Here is a 20,396-nt window from a genome sequence, read left to right as displayed (position 1 = left end):
ATATCAACACCACACAAATCATTTTTAAGAATGTAGTAAAGGAAATATAAAAGCAGATTGTGGGTTATACAGTACCATTTATATATGTTCACTGTTTCATGTCAAAAAAGAGAAAAACCAGTACCTGCTTTTTATACCACTTTATTCCAACCTGAGCACCTCAATATAAAACTAAACACTGGTGAACTGTTTTTCTTACTAATTTTGAATTACTGTAAATGTACAAGCTCTGCTAGCAGTTCAACATTTAAATAGATTAAATCATCTCTGACACATGGTAGATTTCATATAATGAAAATACCTAAAACAATTAGTGCAATATACTGAACTGATCAAAATAAAATGAACTTTGGAAAACAAGGCTGCAAGATTGTTACTAACATATCCAATACTTATGTTACAAATTACTGGTACATTGTTTATTATGGTTCTAGCCAGGTAGGAACAATTCAAGCCCCTTCCTTTCAAAGGGGGAGAGAAGGAAAAAATTAGCTGTTTTAGTAACTGTACATTTTGTATACTTTTAAGCAACTCTTAAATATTACAGAAAAGTAATAAACATATATGGAGACTACAATGCAGTATCCTATTTACAGTACAGCTGAAGATCGAATTTGAAATAATCAAGTTTGAATGTACATAATTGTTAGTGCATTGACTATTTCTATGTCCAAAGGGCACAAAAGCCCCTCCCTACTCCCAAACAACAAAAGCTATGTAATGGCCAGCAGTGATTAAACAGAAATCACGGACACCTGGTTTGTTTCATTTTTGTTGAAGAACTTACATGTTTGAAGGGAACACTATTCTTTAAGATGCATTTTATCAGTTTTCATATTCCTAAAATAAGACAGGGTTACATATGACTTTTTTTTTTTTTTTTACCCCATTTAAAAAATAACAGGACTAGCTATAATTCAGATGCCACTAATGTTCATTTTTTCCCCCTGAAGATGTGGGACTGCTTCATTGTGGCTAATTTGTTAAAATGTGGAATGTGTACTTTAAATAAGGATACTAAGAGAAATTACAGGTGGCCTGAATATCGTAGCTAAGCATAAATATCTTTAGAACCTCCTTCCAAAGAAAGAATTTTTTCTGAAAAGCCCAAATGAGTAAGTTCCAAATCTTTTTCACAGAACTGGCTGGTTACCTGTGGTTCAGAGTCATCTGTTTATATCCCTGGTGAAGAGAAGTGAGTCCCGCTAACATTCCAAGGAAATAAGTGTACACACAGCTCTCATTTTCCCCTTTCACTGCTGAAACATTAGTCAGAGGGTCACATGCATGTTATTAAAAATTAAGTTCAAAACACTTAAAATAATTCTGTATTAGAAACTTGACTATCGTAAGTCTCTTCTTTTTGGAAGTCATACTGGGCTGGTTAAATGCTCCAATTCCACTGTTATTAACAATTAGGAAGCAGAAGAACATTCCAGTTAGTTTAAACTGGAGGTTTAGTTACTACAGCATTGACTCCTGGTTGGCTGCGTGGGTTCAGTAAGGTCTACTCCTCTTCCTCTGGCAGAATTTGCTCCTGGATTCTGTGGTTCACTCTTCGGCAACTTTTTAGCTGAGAGATAAATTATCAGAATAAACACAATTAGAATAGCTGTATTTAATTCTTTATATAGATTCACTTAACAATACCAGAAAAGTTGTACTTTTAAGAAAATCTAAGTAAGTTCCTAAAGATAATGGCCAGCCATTATGTTTATAATAAAGAAGCTCAGCTCCAACCCATCAATGTTCTCTGGACTGCCACAAACTTTCTGGAACAAGTCAGGATATAAACAAATACCATCACCCCAGGAGAACTTGTCCTCTACTGTGCAAATTATTACCCCACATCATGACAGACTGTATCTCCTATTTTCTTTACTTATAGACTTTACCCTTCAAACATCTATCATTTTCCTCTCTTGTGGCTGATTAAGAATCCTAATCTGATTCAATAGTAGCTCTGCCTGATATACATGGACTTGATCCTGAAGGCACTATCTCAAAAAAACATTTTCCAATCTTGAGCCAGATAAGCATGGCTTGCCACACATTTGGACAAAGCCCCACAACTGGCAGTTATGGCTTTAGCTTTGCTAACGTCTATGGAGCTTAACAGCTGTTCTCTGGAGCATGGCTCCCACTGATGAGAAAATGTACCCGCTAGATGTAGTCTGCTTGGATCCCAAAGATCCTTGATGTGTTGGGATTCATTAAACATTAAATATCTCTAAGAGCACCGACTGTAAGGGTGGCTAGACACACTGGTTTCTATCAGCCTTGGGGATACATCACTGAGGTAAGACTCTAGCTTTACCTTAGCCGTGAGGTTACACAAAAGCTGAACAAGGTCTACTTCAAAATCTAAATGCCTAGTTGTGTTCTGGATCTTTTACAGTTTCTTTGTTGTAATATTCCACGATAGCATTAATCATCTTTAGAATCCTAGATGCTGGGCTGGGCACTGGATCTGGGAGCCAGGAGCACTGAGGTTTGTGAAGAAAAGCGTTCCCTTGGGCCACTTCTCTAGGAATGGCTCTAGGGATGGTAGTGTAAATGGTAATAAAATGGTAAATTTCCAGTCAAATGTATTTACAAACAAAGCCCCGCCAGGACAAAGAGTAGGCTAACATTACAAACTTTATTATAATTAATACCAAATTAGGTTTTGGACTAAGTGATCATTTCTCCCTTTGGCATACTTCTGCAAGGGCTTTTTGTAATTAGATCTGAGTGAAATTAGGAGGCTGAAAGAAATAAACTGGAATGAGGAACCTTTAACTTGTATTGGTTAATTTTTATTGTGTGAAGATGAACTAAAACATATCTTCAGGGGGTCTCAAAAGAAGTAGTTTCCTGTCTCCTATCTTAGTGAGTGCTACCCAAAGCGAAGCTGGTACTATCTGCTTTGTATATAGATAATTGCAGCTTACCAACCTGACCCTGAATTGATTAGGACTGTGAGAAGCTAAAAATCCTGAACCAAGTTAAGGAAGATGTGCAATGAAAAAAGCCACTGAAGACCTTATCAAATTAAAAGCAGATGATAAATTTATTGTAGACTCTCCCACTAAACAAGTGTACTCTACTTGGGAACCCATCAAAAGTACAAATATGAGTTCACTGTGTGATTTATTTAAGTTACTAATGGAGAGGTTACAACTCAATTTACACTTGGAGTTTCTTTCAAGGAAAGAAACATTCTAATTTTAGAAAAGTAAATGAAAGCTCTAATACGTAGGCTACTTTCTGACTGAAAGAAATACCTTATTAGCAAGTCTAAATAAAAGGTACAAATTAAATAAAGCCCATCTGGTGGAGTCTTAATAGCATCAGAAAGGTTTAAAAGTTCAGCCTGATTTGAGGGCCCTATTATCTCCTTGTTTCCTAACTTTTCAGATGTGGTTGTGGGTGTGATGTCCCATTTATTAAAAAAAAAAAACAACTATATATTGTCTCATAATCCTTCACAACTATGCTAGTATTTCCCTAATAAAATGCAAGCCTGAGTTTCTCAGGAAAATATTTTACACAGTACACAGGCAAGTTTTTCCCTAAATGAAGCCACCACTAAACTCTCTCATCTAGTGAAAGATAACGCGACAGTACCTGCAGCTCTTATTGGGTTTTCTTTAGCCTCTGAATCAGCTGTTAACTGGTTAATTTGTATGACTTCAGTATAAAAGAATACTTATTTGGGACCAAGGATGTGGACACCCCAGTTAATAATCACTGCTGTATAATAAAAGATGTTGTGGGATGAGATGAGCGCTTAGCACACGGACAGTGTGGACGCAGCAGACTGTGAGAGCCACCACAGTAGACCCCTCCCATGGGATCTGCACCTGAAAACTACTAGGAGGCGGCTAGGGTCAATAAAAATATTTTAATTGTTGTTATAGAAAAAAGGAGGCTTCAACTTCATTACCTATAATCAACGACTGTGCAACAGCAATCATTATTAGTTAAAAGTACTTAGAGGAAAGGTAAGAGCACAGTGTAGGATCAAATGACCATCGAGGCAATAGAAAGCCTGGATATTGTTTTGCTTTCCCTTGTTCTCTCTGTGCCTCAGTGCTTTGAAACTTTCTCCATTACAGTATTTGCGTTAAAACAATTTGTTAAATCTGTATGTACAATGTACTTGTCTGTGTTATAGTTGTCAGTAATCAATGATTTAAAAAGAACTTGAAAAATAAAAAGTGTTCAGAGCAAAGGAGATGAAAATAGTTATTGATCAGTAAGAAACAAATCTCATCATGCCTATATGTTGCATTGAAAAACATTACTGAGTTTATCTTCCTTTTACATAAAAACTAAAATCTAATAGAAAAACATGTATTTATCCAAAATTTTTGGTGAAATCTTTAGAAAATCTATCTGCTTGAACTATCAGCTCCAAGTTCTGGCTTTCCACTTACCTAGAAGAAACTTAACTAAACTGAAAGCACTGCAACCTAATGGGTAATAATTTTTCAAATTTAACAATATGCCTAACAAAGTAATGCTTCTGGAAGAAATCTAGGATAGTAGTATAATCATTAAAAACAAAACAAAACAAAATTCCAAGAATTAAAAAAAAGACAGTCAAACCAAATATGCCCCCAGTGTAACTTGTTCTACCTATATTTTTACTGTTTGCAAAAAAGTTAATCTTACCTATTGCCATGAATATTTCATTTACATTCATTGATGTTTTAGCTGATGTCTCCATAAATAATAAACTGTTGTCATCTGCATAGGACTGTGCTTCCTGTTTATAGAACAAAAATTGAGATATATCCTTTGCACATACTATTACTATACCTGCCTTATTTTTGTTATAGAAAAAAAGAGGCTTCCTTATTACTACTCCAACTTGATCACCTATAACCAACATCTGTAGAGTAAGCAATTATTTATAGTTAAAAGTAAAACAAAGGTAAGAGTACTGCGTAGTTTATAATTTCCCTTTTGCCTTAACTTCTTGCACTATCCCATCCTAGTTTATCTGGTCTCACATTAAATCTACTTTCAGATGACGAGTTTCGGAGAGAGGGACGACAATCCTAAATATAAAACTCTCTTTGATCTTTATGGCAATTTTACCTATGCTTGTTATTTGCAAGGAAGGTAAAGGGAAACCAAATGTTTAACACTGGCTTCAACCACTAAATGGTACCCTTGTATTTAATTCTGAATGACTTCGGCAAGTAACATTTTAATTTTGAATATGTCATGAATCATTCCTTTGAAAATTCTATTACTACTTTACGTTGTCACGCTTTACAGTTTACATGTATTATCGCCTTTGATCCTCACAGCTGTCGTGAAGAACAACCAATTATCATTCCAATTTGATAAAGAAAAAAATGAGGTTCCTTTGAAATGTTATGTGACAGGGCCACTTGTGACTATAATGTAAGTGCGCTATCTGCCTCTCTATGCTGAGGAGGTATCTTAGAAAGAGTAATAGATACTATACCTCACCTGGCTGTCACCAGAATTAAATGAAACCACATGTGTAGATGCTCAGTTTACTACCTAATGGTGCAAGAAATATTAGTGCCCTTTCTCCCAGTACGTGCACTCCATCATCAAAAAAGAACATTAACCCATCACTGATATTATACATATAATGGCCACAACCAAACTTCTCTGGTAGAGAAGCTGAAGAGCCAGAGGAGAAGTTTTAAAATGTCTAACTAGAGACATTGCTTTATTTTAAATGACTGTACTTTATTTTGCGGCTGGGAACACTCTTAATTAGCTATATTAGATAACATACATACTGGATTTTTTTAAGCTTTTATTTTTGAAGGCCCTTTTAAGAACCACCACATATATGTATGCGTACATGTGGGTATGTATATGTGTGGTGGTATATATAGGTAGATAAAAAAAGTTAGGATACTAAAGTATACGTGGGGTTGGAGGGATTAGGGTAGGAGGCAATCACCTTTTGCTTTATATATTTCCAGTTTGTGAACAATTACTTCTTTTGTAATTGTTTAGGTCAACAAAATCTTTGAATCAACTTATATTATACAATTAAATAAAGATATTTAAAAATTCAGGTTTATCATGAGATTTTATTACATAGTACACATCTGTCTAAAAATTTTCTATCATTTTCATCGTTTTAAAATTGTAACTGTAAATCAAGTGTGGGTACAGAAGAAAAATATGCGCCTCCAAGTGAAAGTTAAATTCAACATACCTGGAAATCGACAGCTCTTTTATTTGCGAGGTCAGCCTTGTTTCCTGACAAAGCTATAACAATGTTAGGGCTGGCCTGCCTCTGAAGCTCTTTAACCCAGTTTTTGGCTCTGGCAAAGGACTCCTGGGAAACAAAGAAACAGCTATTCGGCACAGGCTCAAAGAATGGCTAGGGAGCGTGTCTGTGAGGCGAGGCTTTAAAGACTGTCCAGTGTGACTCCTGGAAAGCAATTCTTAGCACTACTGTAGTAGCTGAGACAATTGCCTCTTATTTTTTAAAATCAGCTTCTCTATTTCATAAAAGCTTTGGCAGAAATGTCATGCTTGGCTAACAAAAAAAGATTAAGAAAAAATCTTTTCTATAATCGAAATTCTGAATACCAGAAACGGATATTCAAACAAGTTTCACTGTAGAATGCATTTCTACTTACCTCGTTTGTGATATCATATACAACTATGGCTGCTTGTGCTCCTCTGTAGTACATTGGTGCTAGGCTATGGTATCGTTCTTGACCAGCTGTATCCCATATTTCAAACTTTACCGTTGTGTCATCAAGACACACCGTTTGGGTTAGAAAAGCAGCTGAAAGAAGAAAATGTCTGCAATAAGTTTATCATTTTCCTACTAATATTTTAATACTACAGAAAACACCTAGAAACCTGATACACTGTGTACCCACAGTTAATAGTGGCTTTAAATACCTGTAAGATCTATGCTTCAAAGCTAGATAAATATATGCTTACATATAAAACCTTCATAGTAAAATCACAGCTTGAAAGTGTTTCCTACATTCTTAAAAAGTGTGTTGTAATATTAAATAAGTTTTTTAAAGTTTTAAAAATTGTTTTACAAATTGTGTATTTAAAAACTTTAAATTGTCACATGATTTAAGAAATATATATATTGATATTCTTGAAAAAACGGGGGGAAGGTGGATCAGCATACCTATACCTACCATCTATACTGACAACAGCATACCTCTTGCTCCATTCTCCTGGGTTTAATTGGCATAATCTGGGAATTTAGTCCCAGTCCATTACCACTAATCAATATATTTTTTATATTATTCCATCAAAACATCGACACTAATTTTTGTAATCGTTATTACCTCAACCTAGACTTAATTTGTTTAATAGAGATTCAATATTAACTCCTAGCTTTCATTCCTTGCCTTAAGGATTTTGTGATTTGTACTTTTTCCATCTGTTCTTTTCTGAGACTTTAATCTTAATAAGAAAGTAGCATTTTATAATGATATTCCTCTTTTTAAAATTAAGAGATTGCCGTCACATCTTGCAAAGAATTACTGTATCATTTATTTTCTCAATTGCTTCCTGAGAACAATATGAAGTAAAGTGTCTATTATAAGTATGATTCTCTTGGCTCTAAGAATAAACATCAGGAAAGACACCACATGGATACTTCTGAAAATAAAAAATTGATTTATAAGAGGTACATTATAATCAAGTGAATTGAACTTTAAAATATAACTCTTAGAGTAAGTTTTTAGATGTTGTTAGCTGCACCAAAGACCTACACACAGCCATTTTCCCCAGCATGCTGGCCAACAGTAAGCACACCTTACAGTTCCTTTCCTTCATTAACTTTGGTAGTTAAACCCTGCTGCTCTATCACTCAATATTAGTTGGTATGCTCCTTCCTTTTTCTTTCAGCTCAAGGTGTATTCAACTCCTCTGAAACTGGCATAGAATTAAGTTATAAAGTTTTCAAAAACTCTGTCCTCCCATGCAAGAGAATTATGATCCAATCCTGTAAATTGTAGCAGTTTACGAGTGATGTCAATCTTAAGAGATTTACTAGTTAATACCAATGTGCTGAATAAACCAAGTCTAATTTGATTTACATCTCTTTTATATTAGACATAACATTTATTTTCTGTGCTATTTTTATTAGGTCAACTGACTGCTGTACTGGCTTTGGTATCAACAAACTATAATCTCAATTTTGCAACCATCATGATTGGAAATTTCTTTATTTTTAGTTAATTCTATTAAGGGTTCTGTGAATTCTCACAATTGGCTAGTCATATTTAAAATACACTCCAATTCAAACTTCTTTTACCATCCAAAATTAGCAAAAATATCCATTTTTAAAAATCCTGTATTTATGATAAAGGATACCAAGAAAGTACTATGTCACTTTTTCCCAGTCACGAAAAGTTCTCATGCAGAATCAGTATTTTTAAACACTTAAAATTAAGCCCTAAGACAGAACTCCTTTCTTAACAAAAGGGGATAAAAGGTAAGGAATGGATCACAAAATATAATCCCTTTCTCAAGTACAGTTTGATGCAACTTGAAAAAAACTGGATTATAATTTGCATTCAAACTTTGTTTTCTCTGTTCCATAACCACAAAGTACACTGGTAGCAAAATGATTCATTTACACTTCCGTAAGTCAATTCTAGGCTTAGGGAAGAACTATTAATTATGCTGCCTTAAAGGAAATAAAATCTGATTCTCAAACCAGTTAAAGATGTCACAAAAGGCTACCAATTCTTTTTTATAAAGGCACGTACAAAAGTGACAAGATACAGGAAAAGAAATTCCAACCAATATATTAAAAGAATAACAGCCCATGACCACTTCTTTCAGAAATATAAAGCTATTACACCAGTAGGCTAAAAAAGAAAAATCATGCATTATTTAAATAAATTACAAAAGGGCATTTGAATCAATATTCCTAATATACACACAGAATTCTTCCTTAAAATTTATCAAGTGTCGGGCTTCCCTGGTGGCACAGTGGTTAAGAATCTGCCTGCCAATGCTAGGGACACGGGTTCTAGCCCTGGATCCCACATGCCGCGGAGCAACTAAGCCCATGCGCCACAACTACTGAGCCTGTGCTCTGGAGCCCGCGAGCCACAACAACTGAAGCCCACGTGCCACAACTACTGAAGCCCGCCCGCCTAGAGTCCGTGCTCCACAGCAAGAGAAGCCACCGCAATGAGAAGCCTGCGCACCGCAACGAAGAGTAGCCCCCACTCGCCGCAACTAGAGAAAGCCCGCGTGCAGCAACGAAGACCCAACACAGCCAAAAATAATAAATAAAATAAATAAATTAAAAAAAAATGTATCGGGGCTTCCCTGGTAGTGCTGTGGTTAATAATCCGCCTGCCAATGCAGGGGACAAGGGTTCGAGCCCTGGTCCAGGAAGATCCCACATGCCGCAGAGCAGCTAAGCCCGTGTGCCACAACTACTGAGCCTGCACTCTAGAGCCCGCGAGCCACAACTACTGAAGCCCACGCGCCTAGAGCCCATGACCCGCAACAAGAGAAGCCACCGCAATGAGAAGCCCCCGCTCACCACAACTAGAGAAAGCCCACGCACAGCAACGAAGACTCAACGCAGCCAAAAATAAATAAATTAATTAATAAAATTATTTTAAAAAATGTATCAAGTGTCCATTCCATCCTTAAGCCTGAAACCTGCATTTTGCACAAAGCTCTTAGGCAATCTCTCTTAACCTAGAAACCAGAAGAGAATGTCCACCATCACGATTATGTAATATCACTTCAGATATTCTTATAATAATTAAAGTAATAAATTACTGGAAAGAGACATTATTTGGAAGAGGCAAGAAGACTGAAATGAAAATCCAAAGGCGTCAGCTAAAATAAAGCAGATAGTAAATTCTTTAAATTGGCTGGAACAGATCAAAGAAACAGCCTTACGATACACAGGCAGTGACCAGATTTCAGTGTTATGCTGGGAGGAGACTGGATACCTATCAAATTAACAAAGAACAAGAACAATCAATTCAGTCAACTCCTCTCAGAAGCCATCCTTCATCACACCCTTTTAAGCAGGTCCTACCTTTGTGCTCCCAGAGTTCCCTATGCAAGAACATGTTTCACACTTTATAATCACTGGTTTACATTATCTTCTCCTAGACTGGGAAGTTCCTTGAGAAACTAGCTATTCTTGTCCATATTCAATACCTAAAATAAATCTCAGTTCATATAAATGTCCAAAAAGTTTGCTGAAGTCCATGAAAGATATGTACAACTATTTGGGGGCTATTCTGACTAGATACAGTTCCCAAATGGGAAAAAATAGGTATTTCAAAAGGCCTCTCTCTACTCAAGTTATTATGTAACAAACACAATCTCAAAGTACCAACAAGATCTTTTTACCTGGGTAACACCATACTGTTAACATGATATGATAAAAAGAGCATAATTGGGGGGGAGGAGAAAAAAGACCAATATTAGAGGCCAGTGGAATGAGTTTTAGCGTACAATCAAAAACACATTAGAGGGCTTCCCTGGTGGCGCAGTGATTAAGAATCTGCCTGCCAATGCAGGGGACACGGGTTCGAGCCCTGGTCTGGGAAGATCCCACATGCCGCGGAGCAACTGGGCCCGTGAGCCACAATTACTGAGCCTGCGCGTCTGGAGCCTGTGCTCTGCAACAGGAGAGGCCGCGATAGTGAGAGGCCCGCGCACCGCGATGAAGAGTGGCCCCCACTTGCCACAACTAGAGAAAGCCCTTGCACAGAAACGAAGACCCAACACAGCCATAAATAAATAAATAAATAAATAAATAAATAAAATAAAATAAAAAATAAAATTTAAAGCAAGATAAATAGCATGACATTTCTTAAAAACAAAACAAAACAAAACACATTAGAACTACTTCAAAGTGCTGTAGTGCCACAAGGGCAGAAATATTATGGGAATAGGATAACCCAGTATTATAAACATTATATACCACAAAGACCATCAAGATTTCCCAAAGCTCTCAAGTTTTCAAATACTACCAAAGTATTTAACTTCTCCCATAAAAGTCAGTGAAGTATAGCTTACATCTTCAAATCCTCAGTGCTTCTACATTACTAGTAATTTACAAAGTTGTAAAAATATATTCTAGCACTCAAAATATAAACTACTACATAAATACTGTAGCAACATTAACCAACCACCAACTTACCTGAATCTGCAAAACCACCTTAATTTATCCAAAACATCTATTTTCTGGCTAAGAACCATCACTTTCTTAGACCTCTTCATTTTCTCTTCACTTCCATCACCAGCACTAGCAGTTGGTTTTCTTTTCGGGCCCATATTTCACAAAGAAACAGCTTTTATCACTTCGAGAGTTACTGTGTACGCGATGACAAGTAAAGAAAAACAAAGCTGCGTTGAGATGCAGGTGCTGGCCTGTCTAATAGGCTCCCTCTTTGGGCTTCCACGATCAGTTCCTATGTGCAACCTTGGCAGCAAGCAAGTAACACTTCAGTCTCAGCAAAACTACAAATTACTGAATGACAGACCTTGGGGTCAGCTGAGAGTTGGTGAAACTGTAAATGTTAAATCTGTAAATACCAAAGGCCTATAATGTGTAAGACCTTGATAAATAGTAAGCAAGGAGGAGACACTGCAATACACTGGGCAAGGGAAAGAACATCCAAAATCAATAGCATTAACCAAAGGTTAACAACTCATAAAAAAAGTTTAAACTAACACCTAAAATGATTCTACATGAACTAAACAGAAGGGCAAAAAAGGAAAAACCAAGGAACCAGTATCACCCCAACCCTCAACTTATTATTTTATCAAATTTGATAGGAAAGAATTACTTTATTAGAACTGACCAAAAATCCTATAAGACTATCAGGTTTGATTATATAAAAATTAAAGACTTCAGGTTTGTAAAACATGTATCATACACTCAAAACACAGGGACAACCCATTTAGAAAAATCTCTATAGTGGATGTTATGAGATTAATTTTTAATATGTAGAAAGCTCATATAAATCTTAAGATAACTCCAAAAGCATCAAAGATAAATGTGTAAGAAAATCCACAAAAGGCATGTAACACAGAAAAAAATCAACACCACTAGTAATCAATGAAATCATCCTCACAGCAAAAATAGTTAAGTATTATCCCTTAACTTAGCAAAATTAAAAAATGAAAATAAAAGAGTGTAGCAAAAACTCATGCTCTGCTGGAGATACTGTATAACTGTTTTGAAATAATTTTGCCAACATGTGGCAAAGCCATGAAAACTCTATTTGTTAACCTAATATCTCATGGAATCTCTAAAAGATGATATGGGAGCAGGAGCATAGGGAGAACACACCTTTAAGTTCAAAGTATTTTTGTATTTAATAATAAGAAATAACCTAATGTATAAGTGAAAAAGCACTGATGGCTTGGTTAAGTATTAAGAAGCAACTAAATTTAAAATACTAATAAAATGACCTCTTAATTGCCAGAAAGTAAAAAAACAAAAACAAAAAAAACCACATACATACATACACGCACACACACACATATATATATATATATATACATATTTTTTTTTTTTTCCACGACTATGTCCTCCCTTACATAAAACTTGCACGGAAGTGGTGGATTTGATGCCCTATTAAAATTGAAAGGATATAGTTGCTAGAGAGGGGAAGAGCCTTGTTCAACATCTCAGATGCTGATCAGGGGCTTGTGATCATAAAATCCAAGTTAGAGGTTGTTTGGAAGTGATGTGTAGGGGAAGCAAAGGTTTTTAGAGCCAAGTAATTCAATGGTTGAGTTCGATGGATCTGGATCAAACTTCAGGGAGAAAGATGGCAGAAACTGACCAAGTGGCATCAAGAACAAGGTATAAAAGTTATCTGCGAAGGTAGAAATTGCTTTGCTGGGAAAATGAGTATCAGTGGCAGTAGTATTATAATACAATATAATGAATTTTATCAGACAGATGAGCACTGACTTCAGATGATAAAATCGTACACAGACAAGGCTATATGGATGGTCTGTGGCAGTGGTCCCCAACCATTTTGGCTCCGGGGACCAGTTTCATGGAAGACAATTTTTCCACGGATTGGGGGAGATGGGTTCAGGAGGTAATGCGAGCCATGGGCAACGACGGAGAGCAGCAGATGAAGCTTCGCTTGCTTGCCTGCCACTCACCTCCTGCTGTGCGGCTCGGTTCTTAACAGGTCACGGACTGTTACCAGTTCGCGGCCCGGGGGTTGGGGACCCCTGGTCTATGGGACTTCCTTGGTGGTGCAGTGGTAAGAATCCATCTTACAATGCAGGGTAGGTGGGTTTGATCCTTGGTAAGGGAACTGAGATCCCACATGCCGCAGGGCAACTAAGCCCGCGTGCCGCAACTACTGAGCTCACACGCCTCAACAAGAGAGCACGTGTGCCGCAAACTACAGGGCTCACGCGCTCTGGAACCCGTGTGCCGCAGCTAGAGAGAAGCCCATGTGTCACAATGAAGAGCCTGCGAGCCGCAACAAAAGATCCTGCATGCCGCAACTAAGACCCAAAGCAGCCAAGAATAAATAAAATAAATAAATAATAAATAAATGATAAATCTTTAAAAAAAGAATATATGGATGGTCTAAAAGCCAACAACAGCCAAAATAAAAGCTGAGGCCATTTTTTATTTTCAATTGTATATGTGTATAGAAGAGAGTACCCAGTAGACCATGGCAGCAAAGAAGATGAAGACCACGTAGTCTTGGAAGAGTTACAGTTCAACTAACGCAAGGAGGAAGGTAAGAAAGGGGATAAAAAAAGACTGGGGCAGAAAGGAAAGCGTACACAGTGATTAAGCCCAAACAGAAAACACTCCAAAAGCCTGGCAACAAAGTAAAAATTTAATATAGAGATCATATATAAAAGATGGCCATACAGATGGCCAAGAAGCACATGAAAAGCTGTTCAACATCACTAATTATTAGAGAAATGCAAATCAAAACTACAATGAGGTATCACCTCACACCAGTTAGAATAGGCACCATCAGAAAATCTACAAACAACAAATGTTGGAAAGGGTGTGGACAAAAGGGAACTTTCTTGCACTGTTGGTGGGAATGTAAATTGATACAGCCACTATGGAGAACAGTATGGAGGTTCCTTAAAAAACTAAAAATAGAATTACCATATGACCCAGCAATCCCACTCCTGGGCATATACCCTGAGAAAACCATAATTCAAAAAGAGTCATGTACCACAATGTTCACTGCAGCTCTATTTAAAATAGCCAGGACATGGAAGCAACCTAAATGTCCATCGACAGATGAATGGATAAAGAAGATGTGGCAATATTACTCAGTCATAAAAAGAAATGAAATTGAGTTATTTGTAGTGAGGTGGATGGACCTAGAGTCTGTCATACAGAGTGAAGTAAGTCAGAAAGAGAAAAACAAATACCGTATGCTAACACATATTTATGGAATCCAAAAAAAAACAAGAAAGGTCATGAAGAACCTAGGAGCAGGACGGGAATAAAGACGCAGACCTACTAGAGAATGGACTTGAGGACACAGAGAGGGGAAAGGGTAAGCTGGGACAAAGTGAGAGAGTGGCATCTACATATACACACTACCAAACGTGAAACCGATAGCTAGCGGGAAGCAGCCGCATAGCACAGGGAGATCAGCTCGGTGCTTTGTGACCACCTAGAGGGGTGGGATAGGGAGGGTGGGAGGGAGAGAGACGCAAGTGGGAAGAGATATGGGGATATATGTATATGTATAGCTGATTCACTTTGTTATAAAGCAGAAACTAACACACCATTGTAAAGCAATTATACTCTAATAAAGATGTTTAAAAAAAAAAAGACACATGCACCCCAATGTTCACTGCAGTACTATTTACAATAGCCAGGTCATGGAAGCAACCTAAATGCCCATTGACAGACGAATGGATAAAGATGTGGTACATATATACAATGGAATATTACTCAGTCATAAAAAGGGACGAAATTGGGTCATTTGTAGAGATGTGGATAGATCTAGAGACTGTCATACAGAGTGAAGTAAGTCAGAAAGAGAAAAACAAATATCATATATTAACGCATATATGTGGAACCTAGAAAAATGGTACAGATGAACCGGTTTGCAGGGCAGAAATAGAGACACAGATGTAGTGAAAAAACGTATGGACAACAAGGGGGAAAAGTGGTGTGGGGGGTCATGGTGGTGTAATGAATTGGGAGATTGGGACTGATATATATACACTAATATGTATAAAATGGATAACTAATAAGAACCTGCTCTATAAAAAAATAAATTCAAAAATTCAAAAATAAATAAATAAATATGCCATAAATTAATCAACCAAAAAATAAAAAATAAAAAAATAAAAAGATGGCCATATTCCCAAAGTAAATCCAACTTATGAGATGATCTATATAAATACTCATCATATCGAACTCATTCTTAAAGACCAATAAGCATCTGATAAGGACTGATATCCAGAATATACACAAAACTCCTACAACTTAGCAACACAAAAACCCAAACTACCCAATTAAAAAAATGGACAAAGGACTTTAATAAACATTTCTCCAAAGATAAATGGCTGGGAATTCCCTGGTGGTCCAGTGGTCAAGACTTGGCACTTTAACTGCTGGGGCCCAGGTTCGATCCCTGGTCAGGGAACTAAGATCCCACAAGCCATGCAGCATGGCCAAAAAAACAAAAAACATACACACACACACACAAATGGCCAAGAAGCACATGAAACGATGCTCAACATCACTAATTAATAGGAAAATGCAAATCAATACCACAATGAGATACCACTTCACACCCATTAGAATAGCTATTATCAAAACGAAAACAAGAGTTCCCAGGATATGGAGAAATTGAAACCCTTGTGCACTGATGGTGGGAATGTAAAATGGTGCAGCCACTGTGGAAAACGGTATAGAAATTCTTCAAAAATACTAAACACAGAATTTCCATATGATCCAACAATTCCACTTCCAGATATATGTCCAAAAGATGTGAAAGATATTTGTACACCAATGTTCACAGCAGCGTTATTCACAATAGCCAAAAGGTGGAAGAGACCCAGGAGTCCATCAAAGGATGAAAGAATAAGCAAAATGTTGTATATACATAAAATGGAATATTATTCTGCCTTAAAAAGGAAGAAAATTTTGACATGTTTACAAGATGGATGAACCTTGATGACATGCTAAGTGAAAAAAGCCAGTCATAAAAGGACACTATCATATATAATTTCTCTTATATGAGTGAGGTTCCTAGAGTAGTCAAATTCAGAGACAGAAAGTAGGATGGTATTTGCCACAGGTGGGGGGCGGAGTGGGGAAATAGGGAGTTATTGTTTAATGGATAGGGTTTCAGTTGGGCAAGATAAAGTTCTGAAGATGGACATGATGTTTGCACAACAATGTGAATATACCTAATGCCATAAAACTGCACACTTAAAATGGTTAAAACTGTAAAATTTTTATTATGCATATTTTACCACAACAAAAATCATTCAAGCAACATCTAAAGATAATTGTTGCCAAATGAATGCAATCTTGGAAAATATTAATGATACATAGGGAAGTCTGCATGAAGTCATGCAAAATGAGGATCAGTTTTTCTCCATCATTATCTAGGAGGAAGATATACTTTTCAAAAGACTAATTCATGCAATTTTTTTCAGAAATAATATAGGAGTAACAGAGGTCAATGTGTTTTTCTTTTACTGTCATAGCTTGACAGTTACTCTTAAAGGACACGAACTTTTCTAAGGGAATCTACTAGCCAGGACATAAGCTAGTCACATGTCACTAGCTGAACATTAACGTACTAATATTTCTGATAGTACATTAATGTACACTGTTTTAAAATTAGTCGTAGGAGTTTGAACTTGGTTAGTATTAAGTTAGTACCCCAAACCCAATCACCCTAGAATGAACTGATAAAACCAATATTTGAACCTTCAACGCTGGGAGTCTGTGGTTACCACACCAAGGGCACAATCCTTAAAGTCTTTACTCACCTGATTGGTTTTATATAACAATCATGTTCCAAATACTAAATTGCAAAGCAGAATGAAGGCACACGTCACAAAGAGGAAAGGTGAAGAAATGGGAGAAAGGCGAGAGGTTGTTACTAGCTATTAGCTAGTATCAGACAAATGCTCCCCAACAAACATCAAGAGAAAAAGTTAATGAAATTAACTCAGCTTTAAGGGATATATGTCCATGAAAGATATTTATGGACAACAGATACTTAGTTAAATAGTTTAAACAGTACTTTAAAAAATTCCTATAATGTGCAAGCAAAGATGACTTCTGGTTCTGCATATAAGGAACTTAGAAGTCGCCACTCCATCCTGACAAATGAAAAGCTAAATAAACTGAAAAATCAACAGTTGTTCTTAGATCTGAAAAAGAAGTGAGGTCACAGGGCAATCTGCTGTCCCCCAAATTGGAGAGACAAGCCAGGTGGATACAGAAAACCACAACATGAAAGAGCAGAAACCTGAGGAAACCAGTGCTGGTGTAGGAAACTGTAATTGACAAATTGCTGGAGGTTAGGTATGGACAAATCTGAGTTAAAAACTCCAGGGGAAGCCACCAGCCATGGGGGAGGAGGGGGGCACCACACTTTTGTGAGTTTTACATCCAGGAACTTGATCAGGTTCTCACAGTACATATCAGAGAAAAATCCCTACCTGCTTCTGGCAAGGTAAGAGGAAAAGGAACCATTTTGAAATAAACCAGACTACCATGTTCTTAACAAAGCCTGTCCCCATGAGAAACTAGTTAATCTGAGAATAACCTGTTGGAGTATTATCAGACTCTTAACTGACTTGGGGGAAGAAATATCCAACTCAAGCCAGTTCTATCCTTCCATGTGGGAGAAGGGAAATCTCTAATTCCAGCCCATTCTAGCCATCCTGTCTCATCTAAGGGGGGGAGAAAAAAAACTGATGACCACTTGTGAAGTTCACTGTTTAGACAAACAGGCTCACTAAAAGACAGACCTAATCACAGGACTACAGAATGGTTCCCCCCCCCCCCCACACAACTCTTTACTGCACTACTAAAGGCCTATTTATGGCACTTGCTTTTACCCACTATATCATATCCAGCTAGCAAGAAAAATCACAAGGCATACTAAAGGCAAAACACAGTTTGAAGAGACAGAGCAAGCATCAGAACCAGGAGCAGCAGAGGTGCTGGAATTACCAGACTGGGAATTTAAAACAACTAGGATTAATGTGCTAAGGACCCTAATGGTAAAGACAGAATACAAGAATAGATGGACAATGTCAGCAGAGAAATGGAAATCTTAAGAACACCCCAAAATTGCCAGAGGTCAAAAACACCATAAGAGAAATAAACAATGCCTTTGATGGGCTTATTAGATGACTGGAAAGGGCTGAGGAAAGAATCTCAGACCTTGAGGTCTATCAATAGTAACCTCCAAAACTGAAATATAAAGAGAATAAAGACTGAAAAACACTGAACAGAATATCCAAGGACTGTGGGACAACTACAAAATGTGTACTATATTCATAACAGGAATACCAGAAGAAAGGAATAGAATATGTGAAGCAATAAAGACTGAGAATTTCCCCAAAATAATGTCAGACACCAAACTACAGATCCAGGAAGCTCAGAGAACATCAAGAAAGAGAAATGCTGAAAATTCTACACCCAGGCATATAATTTTCAAACTAAAGAAAATCAAAGATAATGTGCAAGGGTTGTGCCCTGGCTATTTTGCAAAGGAGGCCTCTTTCCCCCTTCTCCTTAGTGATATTCCTTCTCCATTTGGTTTAAGAACCTAGCACTTAATACTTCCCAAGTCTCAAGGAAATCTACCAGACTTTAAAAAAATTACTGGCTTTGAAAGTGACTCTTTTAATGCTTAGCAATAAGCCTATCCATTAAGTGAGCTTAAAATAAAAGTTCCGATATCTGAGTATTTTACAATATAAGACTGGAAAAGGGCAAGCTACAGAAGGCAGAAGAGACAGAGAAGACTAAGCCCCAGAGTAACAATTACAGGAAACCTGTAATCCCAAAATATAATTATCTATGCCAAGCAAGGCCCAAAGAAATTGCAAATATCTATCTTTAAGGGAAGAAAAAAGTGATGAAGAGACTGGAATCCCTTTGATTCCATAATCATTAAATAAAATTACTTTAGTTCAGTAACCACATCTAGAAATTGATCCTACAGAAATAAGTCCAGAGAAGAAAAAATTCCAAGAATACATCCACTATTAGATGATTACCTAAAACAGCAAACAAAAATGCAAACATTAAATGTCTAACAATAAGGGTATGGTTAAAAAATAGGAGACTGCCAGTTACTAAAATTAGTATGAATACAATATAATACAATACAGATATTGAGTATTATCATTAATAAATGAAATACAATAGTATGACTACTATAAATGATTCTATATAAAAATATCATGAAGTTATAAATCACAGAGAATGGAAACATAATGGGCTCTAAAAATATGAAAAGATGCTTGACCTCGCCCTTATTATGGGAAAAATATACATTAAAAAATACAGAGATCAATGTACATAAGCATGGCAAAGATCTGTAAGTATGACACTACCTTGAGTTAGTATAATAGGATAACAGGCATTCTGTGCGTTGCTGGTTGGAGGGCAGTGTGGAAAAATGTATCAGAATTACAAAAGTATATAACCTAAGACACAGCAATCAACTTCGAGGAATTCATGTTACAGAAATACTTGGAATATGTGAGAAATGACTATGAATTAAATTATTCAATGCAGCACTGTTAAAGCCCCAAAATATAAAACAATGTGCAAATCTGAAACTGGAACTGAAAAAGCATATTGATTATGACCCATTCAAAGGAATGCTGATACAGCCAAGAAAAATGAGGATGCTCCTCATAAAATGATATGAAAAATCAGATTGTATTTTCCAAGATGGCCAGAAGATTTCACACACATTCTTGTTACAACATGACATTGACATTCTTTCCTCAAATCTGTACAAGCCTGTGATATGAACATAATTGACGCTATCTATGTGAACTTCTGGGGGGTAGGTCATAAAAAGCTACCCAGCCTCTGCCTGGTATTTTGCGGATATTCATGTTTGAACCCAGCCATCATGCTGTGAGGAAACCCAAACGAGGTGCAAGGCCACATGCAGGTGTTCTGGCTGACAGCCCCAGCTGAGGTCCCAACCAATAGCCAGAATGAGCTGCCAGATGTGTTGAGATGATTCTAGCCCCAGCACTGACTGCCACCCATGACATCAGAAAATCACCTAAGCCCACTCAACCCCCAGAAACAAAAGAGATAATAATTGTTTTAAATGACTAAGCTTTGGGTTCATTTGTTTCTGAGCAGTAGATAACTGGGACAGTATTAAAGTGAAAAATAAAAAGTATACTACAGT

The 20,396-nt window shown here is 36.9% G+C and overlaps 1 protein-coding gene across 2 annotated transcripts in view; it reads right to left on the bottom strand.

Moving 5' to 3' along the window:
* Positions 1-60: 60 nt before the first annotated feature.
* The window catches only part of RAB5A (RAB5A, member RAS oncogene family), a 31,434-nt gene continuing 11,098 nt past the window's right edge, over positions 61-20,396 (bottom strand). The window contains exons 3-6 of one of the 2 annotated variants that reach the window (XM_061193706.1): positions 6,630-6,781; positions 6,200-6,322; positions 4,660-4,753; positions 65-1,573 (exon numbers count right to left, since the gene is read on the bottom strand). In XM_061193706.1, coding sequence (XP_061049689.1) covers positions 1,458-1,573; positions 4,660-4,753; positions 6,200-6,322; positions 6,630-6,781 — 485 coding nt within the window. In that variant the 3' untranslated portion in view covers positions 65-1,457. Of the gene's footprint in view, positions 1,574-4,659; positions 4,754-6,199; positions 6,323-6,629; positions 6,782-20,396 lie in introns of both variants that reach the window. The other variant, XM_061193707.1, reaches the window with a different exon arrangement.

Source organism: Eubalaena glacialis, chromosome 6 (assembly GCF_028564815.1).
Source record: "Eubalaena glacialis isolate mEubGla1 chromosome 6, mEubGla1.1.hap2.+ XY, whole genome shotgun sequence".
In the NCBI taxonomy this organism is placed as follows: domain Eukaryota; kingdom Metazoa; phylum Chordata; class Mammalia; order Artiodactyla; family Balaenidae; genus Eubalaena; species Eubalaena glacialis.
This window is presented reverse-complemented; position numbering and strand designations above follow the sequence as displayed.